This window comes from Mytilus californianus, unplaced genomic scaffold, assembly GCF_021869535.1.
Source record: "Mytilus californianus isolate M0D057914Y unplaced genomic scaffold, xbMytCali1.0.p SCAF_4, whole genome shotgun sequence".
Classification (NCBI taxonomy): domain Eukaryota; kingdom Metazoa; phylum Mollusca; class Bivalvia; order Mytilida; family Mytilidae; genus Mytilus; species Mytilus californianus.
The window spans coordinates 117,754,309-117,772,538 of NW_026262690.1; the positions used below are offsets into that span (position 1 = coordinate 117,754,309).

Here is an 18,230-nt window from a genome sequence, read left to right on the forward strand (position 1 = left end):
GAAGCGATTTTCTGATGATATATCAAACGAGACTCCAGTTCCATAATCATGTGGTCTATGAACGCAAAATATAATGAAACTTTCCAATACTGTTTTGGCGTGTTTGCAGGGTGATTGGCTCTGATAGTCTGTCGACCACATCGCCTCGGCATTTTTTCAACGATATTGAAGGGTTCAGATAAATCTAATGCTGATTGGTACATCTCATTCCAAACCAAATGCTGTTATTTAATGACATTTCATCAATTAAAAAAGCGACAACATATTATATATATATGTATTTCCTTTAAACATTTTATTCATATTTTTTTTGCCCTTTTTTTTCAGCATGCCGATGTGCACTTAACTGCGTGTTGGTGTATACGGAGCTACACGCCTGGTCTAGTACAAAGCAGGGTTAATATTCATATTTCATTAACATGTTCCCATCCTAAATATGCATATCAATTTGCCACTGGACATTAAGCAGCCATCCATCATCCTCATCATATCAACTGGGAGATATATACTTCTTATGCAGGCGCTGCTAGAATGTTGTAACAAGAAATTGAAAGTTTATAATTGGAAAAACTGAAATAATCTCTTTTTCCATAAAGTTTTTTATTTTTCTGAAGAAGAAAAATGCATTTAAAATCTATTTATCTAGTTCCTGCAGGTGCACAATTTTGACTATTCAGAGTAAATTTAGCAGTGAAAAAATGGCCATATTTTAAAATTCCATTTGGTGAACCTTAAATATTGACTTTTAAATAATTTTTCACATTTTTGCCTATAATTTGGAAAAATATAATAGATATAAGTATAACCAGTGTAGACAGCAAAGATCATCAACAATACGATAACTACCATTGTCTGCAAAGAAGCCAAAATGAACCAAAAATTTTGGATGACTCCTTATTGGAGCCGTTGCCCTGAAATTACCATTTTCACTGTTTATTTTTTTGGTCTATAATCTGGAAAAGTAATGATAGATCATGTAGGTAGAAACTGTAGACAACAACAATGAGCTAGCAACACAAGATAAACAAAAATGGCCTATTATTACAAGGTGATCTATTCAGGCTCTTAGGAGTCTCTTGTTTACTTTAAATACTTGTACAATCGTGTATTGATATACATATTGTTAAGTAATATTTATATTTCAAACAATGCTTTTGCTTTTATTGTATTTTTGAAATTCATTATTTGGTATCTGAAAGCAACTGCTTTGATGTCTCTGTATGATAATTTTCCTTTGGTGTCTCTATGATAATTTTCCTTTGATGTCTCTGTATGATAATTTTCCTTTTCAAGCTACATGACTGAGCGTGGATTTTCTCATTCCAGTAGAGTGAGAACATGATGGTGTCATAAAGCCAATGTCATTGAATATGACTAGGAAAATAATGATAAACAAATTATCTATGGTCTTTCAACTCATGGAAGTTTCTCGGCTGGGTCCCATCTTGGTGTTATTGTCCTTGTCGAGATTTCTGCCAAGAAACCCTCTGGTTTATAAAGTCATAAATAATCTTTAATTTTAGTCTCTCATAAATTTGTATAGATTGGCTCTTGTATTTTGTGTGTTCATTATGTTATATACTCTTATTACTACTAGGGGGTGTTTAACGACCTTGACTACCCATGAGGGTCTCGCACTGTTGATAACACCTATAAGTAAATGAAATGGCAAGTTTGTTGTTCTTGAGATGGTAACGAATTATAGAGGCAAAGACAAGGGCACTAGTTGGTTTTAAAATGTTATTTGCTATGAGATTTCTTTTTTGGCCAAAGCGGGGACTTTACCATTGCTTTATTAGGAGGTACCCATTTTGCATCAGTAACTTCTCCTTAAAGGGGCACTAGCTGTCAAATTCATGTTCACCGATTTCACTCAAATTCTCATATTTGATTTATAACAATGTAAAACATTTATCCAAATTATATAAAAAGTCTAAAATAAACAATATTCCGGGCATGGGCTCGATAATATGGAGCTTCGTGATGTGTGTATTTTAGTCTAGACGCCATCTAATTAACTGTCGAGTTGACCCCCGTCTTCCTCCGATTGCCATATAAGCGATATAAACATACATTTGTAAATAAAGATATAAATAGATAGCAGAATCGTGCATTTGGATTTTTCTATGTCTGTTTAATTTCATATTATAGATTAAAAATATATGTTAATCATCGTTTTTACCTGTATAAGAATGATTTTTTGTGGATCGAATCAGTCAATCAAATGATTTACCTTTGTTTCACTTTCAATGTTGACATTTTTTCCTTTAAATAATTGAACACGCACAATGCATGCGGTATCCATCTCTAGCCAAGGGGTTAAATTGAAGTTCACATGAATACGGATTCAATGAGGTCGAATTATTCACTTGCAAGTGAATAATTCATCCTCAATGTTTCATCTAAAGCTTATTTTGACAAAACTGAACCATACTGGCTGCTAAAAGCGATATATTATTTCACTATTTCACTTTCATTAACTAATGATTGAACAAAAAAAATCATATTTTATATTTTTTATATATAGTAGCTAGTGCCCCTTTAACCCTTTTAATAATTAAAACGTTCTCACAATCTTAACTTTATAATGCTACTGTGCCCCTCCTATTTTGTTTTTTGATCAGAATCATTTCACCTTTTTCTTCAGCTTATCATGTACACACTAAGGTACACATTTATATCCCCTTTATCATTTTATAGGCTTTGTTCACACTTCCTTCAGTTTTTGCTGTTTTAATCATCTGCAAACAAAAGATTTCACAAAATAAACATTTGGGCCTATTACAACATACTATGCGGTATAGGTTTTGCTCATTGTTTAAGGCTGTATGGTGACCTATAGTTGTTAACTTCTATGTCATCTAGTCTCTGGTGGAGAGTTGTCTCATTGGCAATCATACCACATCTTCTTATTTTTATATTTCTTTGAAAACTTTAATGTCATAACAATGGAATGCAAGTATGTATGATGCTTCATGTCAGAAAACTAAGATGTCCATCTTTTCTTTAAATAGAAAGTAAAGGAAAATTTCTATCGAAGAATGTTATTTTACCAATTTCCAGCAGACTTGATTGACCCTATCCAACATTCAGGATTCTCTTTTTAGTAATTGTAACAGGGTTCAGTTAATAGCTGTAAACATGGTAAATACAAAGTTACATTTTGTTCTATTATTTTACAGATGAACATTCAGACCAGGAAATACCTATTGCTGTAATAAAATGGAGAGGAGTGAACATTCATTAGAAGACATACTGGCTCCCATCAACACTAATGACAAATTAGTTTTAGTGGATACATATAATTATAAGTATGAGGCGTCTATAGAATTTGCTTTAAAAAATCACTTACAAAAAAATTTGAAAAGTTCTTTTCTACTCACTTGAATAAAGAAATGAGAGTACAGGTTAAAGATGAATAATAGATGTAGTGTATACATCAATGAGATGGCAATACCACAACCAAAATAACCAAAAAACATCTACAGGGCAACAAAGTCTTTAAAGACAGTGTAGAATGCATATTTTTAACTGACCCACATTATGTGTCATGAATTTTCTGGTTAATTAAGTCCTTTTTTACAGTATGGATATCTGTCTAATTTTTGACAGTTATATGGTGACCTACAGTACAGCTCAGGTAGATTTTGTCACTTCCACATGTCCAACTTGGGTGTCCAATACCAAGCCCTGCAACTTAAACCTTAAATATCATGATTTTGTGAAGATATCATATTGAATTGAAATTTCATACATGCAGTTTGTCTTTTTTAATTAGGCATCAGAGTTTTCCTGAACTGATAAAACGATTGGAAAAGTTGAATAGTCTGGTACTGAACAGTAACCCAGACCCTGACTGGATACCAAGCTTTATCAAGTGTGTGATCTCATGTTATTTACAGTGTACAGAATCTATAAAATTGTCAAGGTCTGTCTTCAAGGTATGTTATGATGCAGGATGTGTCCCACAGCTCTTGTTTCGTGTAATTATCTAGCCACCTCCCTCTCACATTCCAAAATTTCTTTTTTATTGAATATATCCAAAAGGAATTTTATTCTTAGAAAAAAAATTATGGAAAAAATAAATAGATAATAGGTGAACACAAAATTAATATCAAATAACAGTCTTCGCAATCAACCACAGTCCCACCAGCCCAGGCTTGTAAAAATGCTGTTGGGCCAGTAAAAATCATCTCTACAATCCAATAGAATCTAACTAAGATTTTCGTAAAATTAAACTTCGGGCCTGTAGATTTAAAAGTATATCGTGAAGACTGAAATAAACCTGGAAATCACCAGTACAATGTACCTTCCATGCTAATTGCTATGATATTAAATCAAAGTTGAAACCCAACAATGTATCTTTGAAGCCCTCTTCACTCTACAATATAAAAATAAGAAGATTTGGTATGATTGCCAGTAAGACAGCTATCAACCAAAGACCAAAGGACAAGGATGTAAACAACTGCAGATCATACTTAATGGTCCTCAACAATGAGCAAGAGTTCTATATACATAGTATGTAGTTTTTTGTAGATGAAATGCACCTCTGGCATACAAAATTTTAAGCCGGGCATCAATGTTTATATAGAGTATTTGATTTTTAATTTCAGCTTGCTCAAAAATGGTATGATTCCCATTCAAAGATTATAGAGAAAGAGTTTGATGGTTTCTTTTTCTGTTTAATGCAAGAAGGTGACAATGTCAAAAAACAGCTTATGACAGGTATGACTTAAACTCTCTAGTTAGTCTATTTTGTACCAATATTAATTTAGGGGTTTTTATATATGTAATGGACAATTTGTCACAATTGGAGACAACTTCCCTAATAAATACCTCCAGTTTATCCTGCACTATTCATATTCAAATGGTTAGTTTTCATAATTTCTATCCACGTTGTTAATATTTTCAAGTAACAAAAATTACTTGGACATTAACCACAAGGCATCAAAATGAACTATGACATGAATTGTAATTTGAGTATTGCTAATTTCTGATAAAAGCAGGATACCAGAAGTTGATATTTTTACAATACAAATATTACATCAGTTTTTTGTAAAAAAGTTTGCATAGTAAAATGGTCTAATTTAAGATGAAAAATAAAAAGATATTGGATAGATAAATATGAGGCAACATTTCAATTGTACATGTATAAAGAAAAAATATGCTAGAAAATGATGTTCTCTGTAGGATATCTGAAGGCCGCTTATAAGGCCAAAATATATACTTGTTTCCTGTCTAATCAAAGAAAGGCCAGGTCAAATGCTTGTGACTTATGAGTGAGGTAATAATGTCAAAAATGTTTCAGTGGAGATACAAAACGAAAAAGACAAAAGCAACTATTAAATATCAGATTTCAGCCTTTCAACAGGCATAGGTCAGTGTGAGGGTGAACCTGTTTATGAGCTCTCCATTTCTTTAATTTCATGTATTTTTCTTTCTTTTTGTGATATTTTCCTCAACTATTAACTATTTTTTACACAGTATCCAACCTTCTCGAGAATAATGACTATGGAAGAATTTTTTTTGAGAAACATCACACAGAAGTCATAACATGGTTAGATAAAAGGCTGAAAAGGATACTTAAAACCATCCCATTATCTGTCAAGGAGACAGAGGAGATTTATATATACTCAAGGGTATGAATTATTTTAGGAATATTTTGCAGGATTATAAATATTTTTAGAATTTTTAGTCCCATACCGACGAAGTTTGCACTCTGTCCGTCTGTCTGTCCGTCCGTCCGTCTGTCCATCCGTCAGTCCGGCAAAACAGTTTTCCAGACTTTTTTTCTTCATGCTTGAAGATATTGATTTGATATTTGGGGTAGTGTTTTATCATGGCAAGTTACAGGTCAAGTTCGATTTTCACGATTTTAGCTTTTCTCCTTGTTCAGTTAAAGCCCTTTCCCTAGAATTAAATTTTTGATGAAATACTTATTAATTACTAGATTTCTATTCCAAGGGAATTAACTCATTTTTTAACTTTCCCTAGAATTAAATTTATGATGAAATACTTATTAATTACTAGATTTCTTTTCAAAGGGAAATAACTCATTTTTTTTTTTTTTAAAGATTTGTAAAGACATTGTATTAAGATAAATGACATTTTGGATTTTTTTCCTTTTCTTTAGTAAATTGTTTGAAGAATTTAGTGGTAGGTTTGCTCCATTACAATGAATTTTTAACCGGTAGGGGACTATGTACCATGCAATACTCACAGAATGCTTGTTGTTGTTGTTTTACATTTACATGAAATTAACCAAAATAAGTATTCAACCAAAATAAATTTCCGTTTCATGTTTCTTCAATTTTTTATTTCTGTGTTGCTTATTTTTTTCTATAATTTTAGATAAGCTAGAGTTATTTCCCTTTGAGATGTTAATTACATATACTTTTGACATTTCAAAGTTGTTTTTCAAATCTTTACAACATTGACAACATTGATACTTGCAATTTATAGTTGTTTGATCATACACTTCAATAACATATTTTACCTTTGCTTAAAAGTAATTTTATTGACCATAATAAAATTAAACAAAAAAGATACAGAAGATACTAAGGGAACATTTAAAACTTGTCAGTTCAAAAGAAACTGACAATTCCATGGGTAAAAAGAAAAAGACAATAAAAAGACAAACAAATGAACAAAATACTACATAGAAAACTAAAGACTGAGAAACTTGGACCCCCATCAAAAACTCGTGTGATCTCAGGTGATCCAGAGGGGTATGCAGATCCTGCTCCACTAGTTCCACCCATCATGTTTCTTATGGTAAGTTTTTGAAGGAGCAACCAAAGGAAAACACCAGAATTTCCAGAGATCTTATTTTTTTTATTTTTTTTTATTTCAGATAGTATTACAGATGTATCAGTTTTGTTCTTCCACCTTTGCTGTACCAGTATTTGATGACAGAGCTAATGAAAAATCAGTGCAGTGTATACAACTTTTTCAACATCTTATCCAGGTTTTAGCAGAAGAGGTAAAGTCTGTCAACAAGTTTCTGTCTGAAATAGAAAATGTGCATTGTATATTTTATGTGCTAATTATTTTTGGATTTTTAATTCTTGTTTAGAATTTGATGTCTATTTAAATAAAATCTAGTCCAGGAAAAAAATGCACGAAGAAATATTCTTAATTTGGAGAGTATTTAAAAGTAAAGGATTTATGAAAAAGTTGTTTACTGAAAAAGAAACACAAATCTTACATTTTAGTGTACTAGTACTTTCTTCTTTTTGTTCTACATAATTGATATTTTTCATTTCAGTAATTTTTTTTGAATCATGTATTTACATACATTTCTATTTGAAAATCCACAAAACATTTGACACAAAAGCAAACTTAAATTGATTACTCTCAGAATTTTTTTTTTTGGTAAATGCACACTGGAGCCAATGGAAGATGAAAAGGTTTTAACAGAAACAGTTTTTCAAATGGAATATTGGTATAATGCACTAATATATATTTCCTTTCAACAGAAATATGCTGCAGATTGTCAATTTATATGTGGAACAGCTGTGAGCCTCTTATTGGAGAAACATGATGATGCAGACACTGGTAGAACTATATTCTGGAATATATACAGGAAGATTGGATTAGGTATATAAGACAGCCTGAATGGGGGTCATTCCTTTTTTTATTCTTTAATTTATTACACCATTTTTTCCTTTATTCTTTTTTAATTTTGCCCATTGTTCTTCTTTCTTTATTCTTTTGTCTATTTTTATACGACCTCAAAAAAATTTTGTGGTCATATATTGGTATCACTTCGTCGTCTTAGTCGTCCAAAGACAGTTGGTTTCCGGACAATAACTTTAGTATAATTAAATAGAAATGTATGAAATTTAAACACAAGGTTTATAACCACAAAAAAAAGGTTGGGATTGATTTTGGGGGTTATGGTCCTAACAGTATAGGAATTAGGGACCAAAAAGGGGCCCGAATAAGCATTTTTCTAGTTTCCAGATAATAACTTGTGGAATGGTGTATGGATCTCTCTGAAATTATACCACAAGTTTCCATACCACAAAGGGATGGTTAGGATTTGCTTTTGGGGGGTTATGGCTCAAACCTTTTAGGAATTAGGTGCAAAAAAGGGGGAAAAACAAGGGTGTCCTGGTTAATGGACAAAAACTTTAGTACAAAACATAAATTAAAGCAGTGTAAGGGAGGTAATTCAAACACATCATTTGAATAACGTCCCTTACACTGCTTTTAAATTATGTATAAAGAAATGGTTAATGGACAATTTAAAAGCAGTGTAAGGGAGGTAATCCAAACACAACATTTTGATTACCTCCCTTACACTGCTTTGAAATTATGTATAAAGAAATGCATATTTATAAGGGAAGACCAGTAAAAATATCTGCAAATGTTGCATATTTTTTTATACAAAAAAATCCATATGAAAGATTGGATGACACCATATTTTAAATTCTATTATAAAATAGATTAAGTTAGCACTATGGTAAATTTAAATAGGTAATTATGGTTGCAAAACTCCATTGGAAATTTGAATTGAGATTATGACCATATCTTGAGGGAAAGAATTTTTTGGGGAGAAAAGGGGGGGGGGGGGGGGGGGGGGTAAAAAGAAATTGTGGGGGGTCAATTTTTTCTCATTTCAGATTTCAGAAATTTAGAAGAAAAATTCTTCAAATACTTTTTTTTTTTGGCAAAAAAAAACGGGGGGGGGGGGGGGGGGTCAATTCGCCAACAGCAAAGTGTATGTAGTGTAAAAGCAAAAAGTTGAATATAAATTCAAATTATATAACCAATTCTAAGTTCTTTGACTACAGTTATTCTGTGTCAGAAACCTATTATGTGTCAAATATTTAATTACATTCCAAATTCAGACCTGTTTAAGCGCGAATATTGTGTCCATTTTTGCTGCAACTGTTCAGGGTTGGACCTCTGTGGTCGTATCCAGCTGTGCTCGGAGAAGCAATTTATTTTCTCTATTCTGTATTTTTTTTGCCCTTTATTTTGGACTTTTTACCCATTATTATCTATTTTGTAACCCCCTTCAAGACCATCATATATTGTAGATGTATCAAAAGGTTATAGTTGGGTTGCACACTTTTGGCAATTTATTCAGATATATTAAAGTACAACTCGCCTCTGTCATAATGGCTTCTTCCAAACATACACACATTTCTGTAATAATCGAGAAGTTGGAATATATGGATGAATAATATTATACAGATATGACTAGTATCAAAGATTTGTTAACAAGGGGAATATTAAATATAAGGGAGCTTTGTATCAAATAGAATTTTACAGGGGGGTTCATAAATCATTTTATTCATTTGCAGTGCATTTATCATTTAGTGATAATGTTGAAGAGGCTGTCTATAGAGATTTTTATTTTAAGTTTACAATGCCTTTTAATATGTGATTATCTGGTTAAATCCAAAATATTTAATATTGATTACTAAGCATAGACATTGTTTGATTACTAATGTCTACCACAAGTTATATACAATTGGAATGTTATGTTTTCAAACTTAGTATGCATGTTCATTACGATGTGAACATTTGAAATTATATGCCAAAGTAAGGTTTGGACCCCAATTACATTGTTCATAGTCAAAACTTGAACAAAAACTTATTTTGTAATAGAAGATATTATGAAACCCATGAACCCCCTTTGCTAAAAGCCAAAAGTTTACATTGATTAATGAGAAGCTTGTTTAATCTTTTTTTTTTTATTTTAGGAGAGGACCTCATCATAGATGTGTTCTCTATAAACAAGAGCCAATCTGAGGAAGACATTCCCAACAAACCTACAACTGGACATATAGGAATAATTAAAGGAATGTTATCATGTGGAAACAAAATTTTACAAAATGGAGCTTTTGTTCTAAAATGCTTTCATAAAATTATTAATTTCTGTAGAGGACCTTTATCATTTCACTACCATGCTTTCAATTCACTGGAACAGTTGCTTAGCCAGGTTTTACAGATAGTTACTGTAATAAAAGTGTTGTCTGCTGATGCAGAATTAATGTCTGCTATTCCAAAAATAGTTTCAGAAACCATAGATATCGTGTGGCTAAATTGGGATAGCCCTGTACAAGATGTACCTCAAATAGTCATTAGAATCTTCTCTGGGATGTTACAAATATGGCAACATGGTTATAAACATTGTGGTTGTCATGACATTATACCTGATTTGTTGTCAAGGTTACGTAATATGTCTTGGTATGTCAAAAGTCAATACAGAATCATCAGTGTGCTACTGTCTTTTATGGATAGTCAGCTGGTAAGGATCGTTTTTATGTATAATATAAAAATTCTGACTTTCTTTGCCTATGCAAAAAATAAGGAGATGTGGTAGGATTGCCAATGAGACAACTTTCCTCTAAAAAAAAAATAGAGTAAAAGAATGTAAACAATTTTTACTCAAAGTATGATCTACAACAGTAAGCAAAATCCATTCTGCATAGTAATTTATAAAAGGCCTGGGGTAACATATGTGAAACAATTCAAATGAGAAAATTATAGGCAATAATATGAAAGGAAAGCCAATAATAGCAGGTGTCAACCTACAACAACAACCATTGGACTTAAGACGTTGGACTGGCACATTAAGAATGTTGAAGTACCCTCATGTTATAGTAAATGATTGATTTTGATTGGTGTTCCCAAATACAGAACATTAGCATCATTATAACATTAAGATGAAAAATAGAATTAATACAGTAATAATGTTGATTGATATGCATACTCTATGTTACAGATTTTAGATAGTGATATTAGAAACAGACTTTTATTGTGCATGTCATCAAATTATCTGGCTCCAAGTGGTGCTGACGTTTATAAAGCATTTCTTATAAAGATGAGGTCAGTTCTATGTTTTTCTATATGAACATACAATTTATACATTCATCAAAAGATATGTGTTAAATGTCCATTTGATTAATAACCCCCAAAAATGATATATTGATTGACATTGGCACTATTTAATTAAATGAGCAGACAATTTTAGGTAAATATTTATAAATAGAATTACATATTATTTTCACTTGACTGTAATTTTTGAATTAAGATTATCTCCCCTAGACATATTTGTATTAAATTGAATTCAAGAAATGGCAATTTTGATTGCTTTTTCAGAAAGAATTTGAAATTCTCATACATTTTATAACTTGTTGGTGTGTTCATAATCCTTTTCAGACAGGCTTTTTTCAATTCTTTTATTAACATTGGAACCATATCCAATGTAGCAAAAAAATTGAGGTAAGGATTTGCTATTGTCATAGATGTTTTTTTATATATCAGTTTCAAAGGAATCTTCTGTGAAGAAAATTTTGTCAGGATTATAAATGCAAACATGGCTACTGACAACCTTTCTACTGCACTTATGACATTGAAGGGATTTTAAGTTACAATGAGCTTGTGATTAGACTGTTCATTGAGATTCATCTTTTTTTTAGATCACAAGGAGAATTTGAAGAAGTTTGGACAAGTCAATGGAAGAGAACAATTATTGAAGGATTGACTAGTGATAACAGGTATATAGAAAAAAATCAAATACATATTAGAATTTGTCTTATAAGTCTGTTAATGTTTTGGTCATGGTTCTAGAGGCTTCCTCACATTTTGTAAACAAAAGAAAATGGCGTCCATGACATGTGGTCAAACCTACACATGTTACAAAATTATATCTGACAAAATTCAGATTTCTCTTGGCAAAAGGGATTTATATGTATATTGCAATAAATTATTCAGAAGAAGGTACATTCAGTCTAAATTATATTTCTGATTCTGTGAGCACTTAGAGTTTTATCAAAATTCTCCCAACGTATTTCTCTTGTACCGTATATTTAATAAATAAATTCAAACCATTTGAATTTTAAGGGCATCTAATTCGCATTACAATGGAAGACAATGAATAAAGACAACACTTTATTAAGAAATAGTTCCTTTTATTAATTAAAAACAAAATTTTCTTGTCTGCAAGATTTTAATTGCATAACTTCCGGGTCCATTTCCTGTCAGAAAAACATTAAAAATATCCGATTGTGCATGGTTTTGAACAAATATATATCAGAATATTCTTATCCTATTTGCCGATATATTGTTTTATACGATATAATTAACATTAAACGTATAGGGAAGGGTTTGGTGTTTTGAAATAATATTACAATAGCTGATATATTCATTTAGCCGATATCTGATTAGGTGGAGTCTACTGTACTATAATGTGAGACTTATTCAATACTTCTGAATAAAACATTGATCTTTAGTTCTTCAATAAAAAGTGCTACTTTCTTTATGAATAAGCCTCATGAAATTACAGTATCTTAAAAAAAATGCTGAATTTACCAAAAAGCTGGTTGTTTCAGACACACATGCAGAAATAAAATATTAAGCACATGCTAAAAGATGTTTACCTAGATAGTGTGTGTTTTTGCATTGCTGTTTTCATTTTCTGGGTGACACTAGTGATCCTTGTTAATTTAGCCAAAAAACATTACTGAAAATGTTCTACTTTCACGTTAAAATAGTGTAAATATCTTGTGATACTCTACTTTTATGACATCACAACCAAATTATAGCTTTAAGCTTATACTTATATTAACATTTTCTTAATGAGCAAACTGTATATTATATACACAACATGGAAATAACCAATATATACTGCAGAAGAATTCATTTTGGTAATACACTAATGTTTGCTATATCGTACTTTATGGCGTTTACAATAGCTTATATAAGTTCTATTCACTATTTGAATTCTAGAATACTGTAAAGTAGGATATTATTGCAAGTCTTTTTTTAATGTGAATAATGCGACTGGGTTATATATGTATGCCTCTTTTCCTGAAATCGTAATAGTTAATCTCAAATTTTGGTTTGTCAAGTCAAAAAATAAATACTTGCAATAATTGCTGAATTTACAGTAATGCTATAAAATCTTAAAAATAACTGAATCAGCACAGATACGATATGACACACAAACAAATGAGCGTTTACTTTTAATTTTAAGGTTACAGAAGGGTAATCTAGGTTTTTATATTGCACACGAACAAATGAGCTTTAATGTTTATTTTGAAGGTTACAGAGGGGTAATGTAGGTCATTATTGGATATCGTCAACATTGAAAATTATACCTGAAGTTAAAGACAGTCTGACTGGAACTCTCACTGAAATGTTGGAGAAAGATTCTATACCACGACACCTTGTACTCCATGCTTGGGTCACTGTGGCTCAAGTTGTCAGATTATATACTGGAGACTTTCCAATGGTTAGTATTTCATATCTATATGTATATTTTATAAATAAATGAAAAGGGAAAATAAGATAGCAATGCACTAATAAAAAACAATAATGCATGTTAAATTTTATATTAAACATGTGTATTTACCCCGGTATGGTGAAATGTTTTCAAATTAAAATCTGAATTAATTTTAAAATCTTTTATATTTAGATTGCAACACTGACAAACATTCTTTAGAAGCTTGAATTGTATGCATGGATTATTCATTTCCACTTTTTAGTGGATTTCAACTATTTTTCAGTCCTGATTTATCCATATTAATTCCTTTATACACACAATTTGGGTTCCTGTACAGCCATTTCTGCTTTTTATTTCCACAAGGAAAATTCCCTGTAATAACTAAAGGAAAAATTTGACTTCTTCTAACAAATCAAACCTGTCCACCAAATATTGTCATCACTTTTTTCTTCAAAACCATTGGGGCCCTGTAGGCCAACTGGTCTAATTAGTTCAACTACTGTAATCTCTAGCCAGTCAACACTGAGGTTGTGAGTTGCAGCCCTGCTCGTGCAGGTGCACTCGACTCCAATCTTAATTGACTAGGATTGTCAGTTTTCCTACCGAAGGTCGGTGGTTTTCTACGGGCAATTCTGTTTCCTCCACCAATAAAAACTGACAGCCACGAAATAGCACAATATTGCTGGAAGTGGCGTTAAACACCAATCAATCAATCAATCCAAACTAAACTGAATGACTTCCATATTTTGTCAACTGACAGTAATGAGTTGTAATGTGTTACACATATATTTTTTAGGATACTGGTTTATTACATGAGTCTATATACAGTAATGATGATGATATCAGATCAGAAGCATTCAGTGTTCTCTGTTCCTCACTAAAGAAAGCTGGTAATGTATATCTATAAAGAAAGCTATATTTCTGCTCTCATTTGTCCATATGCATTTTCAATATTTTCTATATCTAGTTGATCTATAATTTTTCTTATTCATTCACACAAACTTTTAAAAGATGAAAAAAAAATCCTAAATTTTTATAGCTTTTAAAGAAATGAAATAAGAGATATTGCTTGATTTTATATATGGTAATGCTTTTAAATTGGTGATTTTACAAATTGATGTAATTTTTTCTTTAAAGGGAAACTTCGTAAAAATATAAATAAAATGATATTATTTTCATTATGTATAAAAAAGCACACAAAGTCATAAATATTAACGTTTTATTCCACTAGATAAGAGATCAGCATCGATTTTTAATTGAGATTATCAATTCTCTACATGTCGATTAAAAAAACATGTGATATCTATAAACCACAAAGTACCAAAACAAGCAGGGACTAACGTAGTTGTAAATCAGTGTCGAAATCACTTGTCAGGCGTATGGTTGTTTTAACTGGACAAGGTAATGACAAAAGGAATCCCAGTTTCTCGGTTTAAAAAAAAAAAAGAATTATACCAAACAAGTTGTACTACCTATAGGCAAACTTTTAAAACTAACTTGATAAGGAACAATGTTTAAGAAAAGTTTAAGAGTCGGAAAATTCGGCCGATTGGACATCTTTTTTTTCTTAAATAACTATGGTCTCGTTTTTAAACTGTTATTTTTTACTAAGTTTATGAAAAAAGTAAATATATAGGGGAATTACCTTAGAGCAATTACTTTTAAGGATTCTCTCAAAGTTTAAACTTTAAAGTCATAATTAACTAGCGGTGTTCCGTGTAAAATTGTTTTCATAAATCTAATTTGGTCATAAGTCTTTTATGCAATACATTTATTCAAGTCTGTCCTTCTCTTATTTGATCATCAGTATGGCTAAAGGAATTATTGCCAGAGGTATTGTGAGGTGACACGTCCAGGTATTCAAGCGATTTCCTGTCGGGCTAAAAAAAACTCTTTATTACATAGTTACATAATGCAGGTTCATTCATCGCTTTACTGCTGAGGGTATCAGTGTACACGGCCGGTAACTTGGAAATTTCCATTTAAAAAGTATCAGATGTAAAATAATGTGTACATTTTTTGTCTTCAGTCCCACAGTGATATACTAGTCATTGCTAAACTCATACGTGTATACAATTTTACTACAACTTGTTTATGAATGACATTTCTGGTGTAAAGAATGATATTTATAAAAATCTTAATAATTTTAGCTAAAGATTTGAGGGAATAAAATCTATTAAGATACTTCCTAGGGTAAAATTTGGAAAAATGTAAGAATATACTCGTTGTCAATAGTTATGGAAAATTTGAAACATAGCCTATATATATTTATTTCACAAAAATGTATGCGCTTGTCGATCATTGGTTTATACAGATAGAAAGTTATGGAACTATAGATAGTCACAATTTAAAATATATATTGAAAATAAGAGAGAATAGATTCATATAAATTGCATACATTTAGCATATTTCTGTACATATTAGGAACGGGTATACGAAAAAATTTCTCAAATGTTGTAGGGGAAAAATACATTTGGTATGTAAATATAAAAAATACACACATCTGGTAGAAAATAAAGTCTCACCAACTATAGCATTTCATAAATAATTGTCATTCTTGGTTGAAATGATGAAAGGAGTCATTAAAAAAGGTGCATGTATGCTGTGATAAGTAGGGGTTATCCAACTCCCTAGAAAACGTGTATAGCTGCAGTTGGGATATACGTTAAATTGTAGAGTCAATTTATGATTCTAACTTTACTAAAAAACAAAAATCATAGTTCCAAAAGGGAATTTAAAAAAAACCAACTCACTTCTATTGAAAGTTACAGATGAAAAAAGTAAATTTACAAAAATAATTAGTTCCTGGATGTAATTTAAAAACTAAATTTTAGTTGAGTAAAAAATGTTTACTCAGAATTTAAACCATTTAACCAACCTAGGACACCTTTTAAAAGATGACTGGTGATGCTTTACAATCGTGATAATTTCTGTGACATTGTACATTCTTTTTAGGTAGTGATTTACCTTAACATTTTCGGGTATTACAGCGGAACTTCAAGTTTATTACCAGAAGTCCATTACTAGGGTAATGGACTTCTGATAATGGTCATGCTTCACAATTGTGAGAATTTCTTTGACATGGTACATTCTGTATAGATAGTGATTTACCTTGACATTTCCGGGTATTACAGAGCCACATGTATATTACCTGTATATGGTAAGGTGCCGTCCCATGAGGTCTTACGTATACAGGTTCACGTTTATAATGGCGTTCAACACCTTTTTCGGATATAACAAGATTTTATGACATTCACACTTCTGAATGTTCTGTATACCAAATTCATATTTTATTTTCAGACCGAATGAGAAAATATTTATTTTCAAGGAAACATATTGAGTATCAAATTAATTTCGGTGTTTATTTTTTTACTTGGTATTAAATCACAGAAATTTTAAAATACTACTGCTTGTCCGCTATTAAGGAACATATATACTGTTCCCAGGTTTAGAGTGGGAATAATGTGTCCTTCTGAAGAATATGAATGACAAGTCTTGCAAAGGTACAAAACATAAAGACATAAAAAATCTGATTCCTCCAGTCTGTCTTAAATACAAATCACAAACGTTTTCTTGCACTGAATGATATACGATTAACACGTTTCAGCCGAACATAACACATTTATAATTACATCCACCTTTACACTTTTATTTCCTATGTATATTCGATATTTAGATTTGAATAAATATAAAAAATATAACCCTTTTGAATCATGAAAACTTTCCAAAGTAAACTCCTCATTTTGAAGTTGATTGTAATACAGTTACAGTGGTTTTTTTCTTTTTCTTAAACAATGAATATCTAACAGTTTTGAATCATAAAAGATTTCTGAAATCAAAAACAGTTTGTTCTATTGGATAAAAATAAAGGAAGATCGTTAGCTGAAGTAGCCTGAAGAAGGGACAGACACAGTTTCACCAAAAGAGCTCCCGTTAATTATCTAAAACTTACTTCAGTGTTAAATGATTTTGTGTGATTTCGTTTTTTTTAATCACCGTGTGAACGAGGTTTTATACATGTTTATATATGAATGTTTTATATATGTGAATATTTACAATACATTGAAGCAATAGTATTAAAAATTTTCCATGGCGAACTATGTATTTTTTTGGTCCTATTCTACATAGGCAAAGTTGACTTTAGATGGTTTCCGATATTGCTTAAACACCTTTTGGCCAGGTAACACATACAAAAATTTTAAATATTTAGATTAGAGTGTTTCCGTACATATTTTAACCGTATAAGGTAAATCAAACGCGCTTTAGATACTCCAATTTTATATAAAAAAATAATTTCGTTTTGATCAGTCAAATGATATACTTTTATTATAACACTTGATTATTAGTTTCCCCAAGATTATTTCTTTGTTTTTAAACTGATTAAATAAAAAAATCATTTTGATTTTAATAATTTCTCCTTTAGATTTAATTTGAATATTATTTATCATTTTTATAACATCAGATTTATTCATCCTACATGTATATGAAATACATGTTAAATATCATGATTTGGCTAACAACGGACCTTACCCTTAATATAATTTAATATTCCATGGCGATCTATTTGTATTTGCCAACAACCTTTAATATCTATTTTAACTTTGTGTATTAAACTCGACCTTCTGTCTTATAATCCAATCGAAATGACCTTCACACCTAGCACGGTGTGCCCTGGAGACACGACTTTATACCGATCTGCAAATTACCTTGATTTTATATCAAGCCTTCCACGGATATTGCCAGGGAATAATACACATTGTATTAACATAGTCCTAGTGTAGAAATGTTTGCTTGGATTAAGGGTCAAAACGTACCATAACTTATTGTCCTTACAGTTAAAGTTATATTTTCTAATTTTTTTTCATCATCTTCGTTGGAAAAGAAAATTAAAAAAAAAAAAAAAAAATCTCTTTTTGCATTGTCAACATGTCAAAAATCAAAATGTAAACATAGAAAATTTTATCTCATGAATCTAAAAAGTTGCATG

The 18,230-nt window shown here is 30.9% G+C and overlaps 1 protein-coding gene across 1 annotated transcript in view; it reads left to right on the forward strand.

Annotated features, from left to right (window-relative positions):
- Positions 1–3,186: 3,186 nt before the first annotated feature.
- LOC127737198 (thyroid adenoma-associated protein homolog) overlaps positions 3,187–18,230 on the forward strand; it is a gene marked incomplete at its 3' end in the record, with an annotated part of 29,224 nt that continues 14,180 nt past the window's right edge. The window contains exons 1-11 of the mRNA XM_052247729.1: positions 3,187–3,311; positions 3,779–3,941; positions 4,614–4,725; positions 5,485–5,639; positions 6,854–6,982; positions 7,479–7,599; positions 9,717–10,264; positions 10,742–10,845; positions 11,439–11,516; positions 13,063–13,252; positions 14,040–14,133. Of these exons, the coding sequence (XP_052103689.1) occupies positions 3,223–3,311; positions 3,779–3,941; positions 4,614–4,725; positions 5,485–5,639; positions 6,854–6,982; positions 7,479–7,599; positions 9,717–10,264; positions 10,742–10,845; positions 11,439–11,516; positions 13,063–13,252; positions 14,040–14,133 (1,783 nt within the window). The remainder of the gene's footprint in view (positions 3,312–3,778; positions 3,942–4,613; positions 4,726–5,484; positions 5,640–6,853; positions 6,983–7,478; positions 7,600–9,716; positions 10,265–10,741; positions 10,846–11,438; positions 11,517–13,062; positions 13,253–14,039; positions 14,134–18,230) is intronic.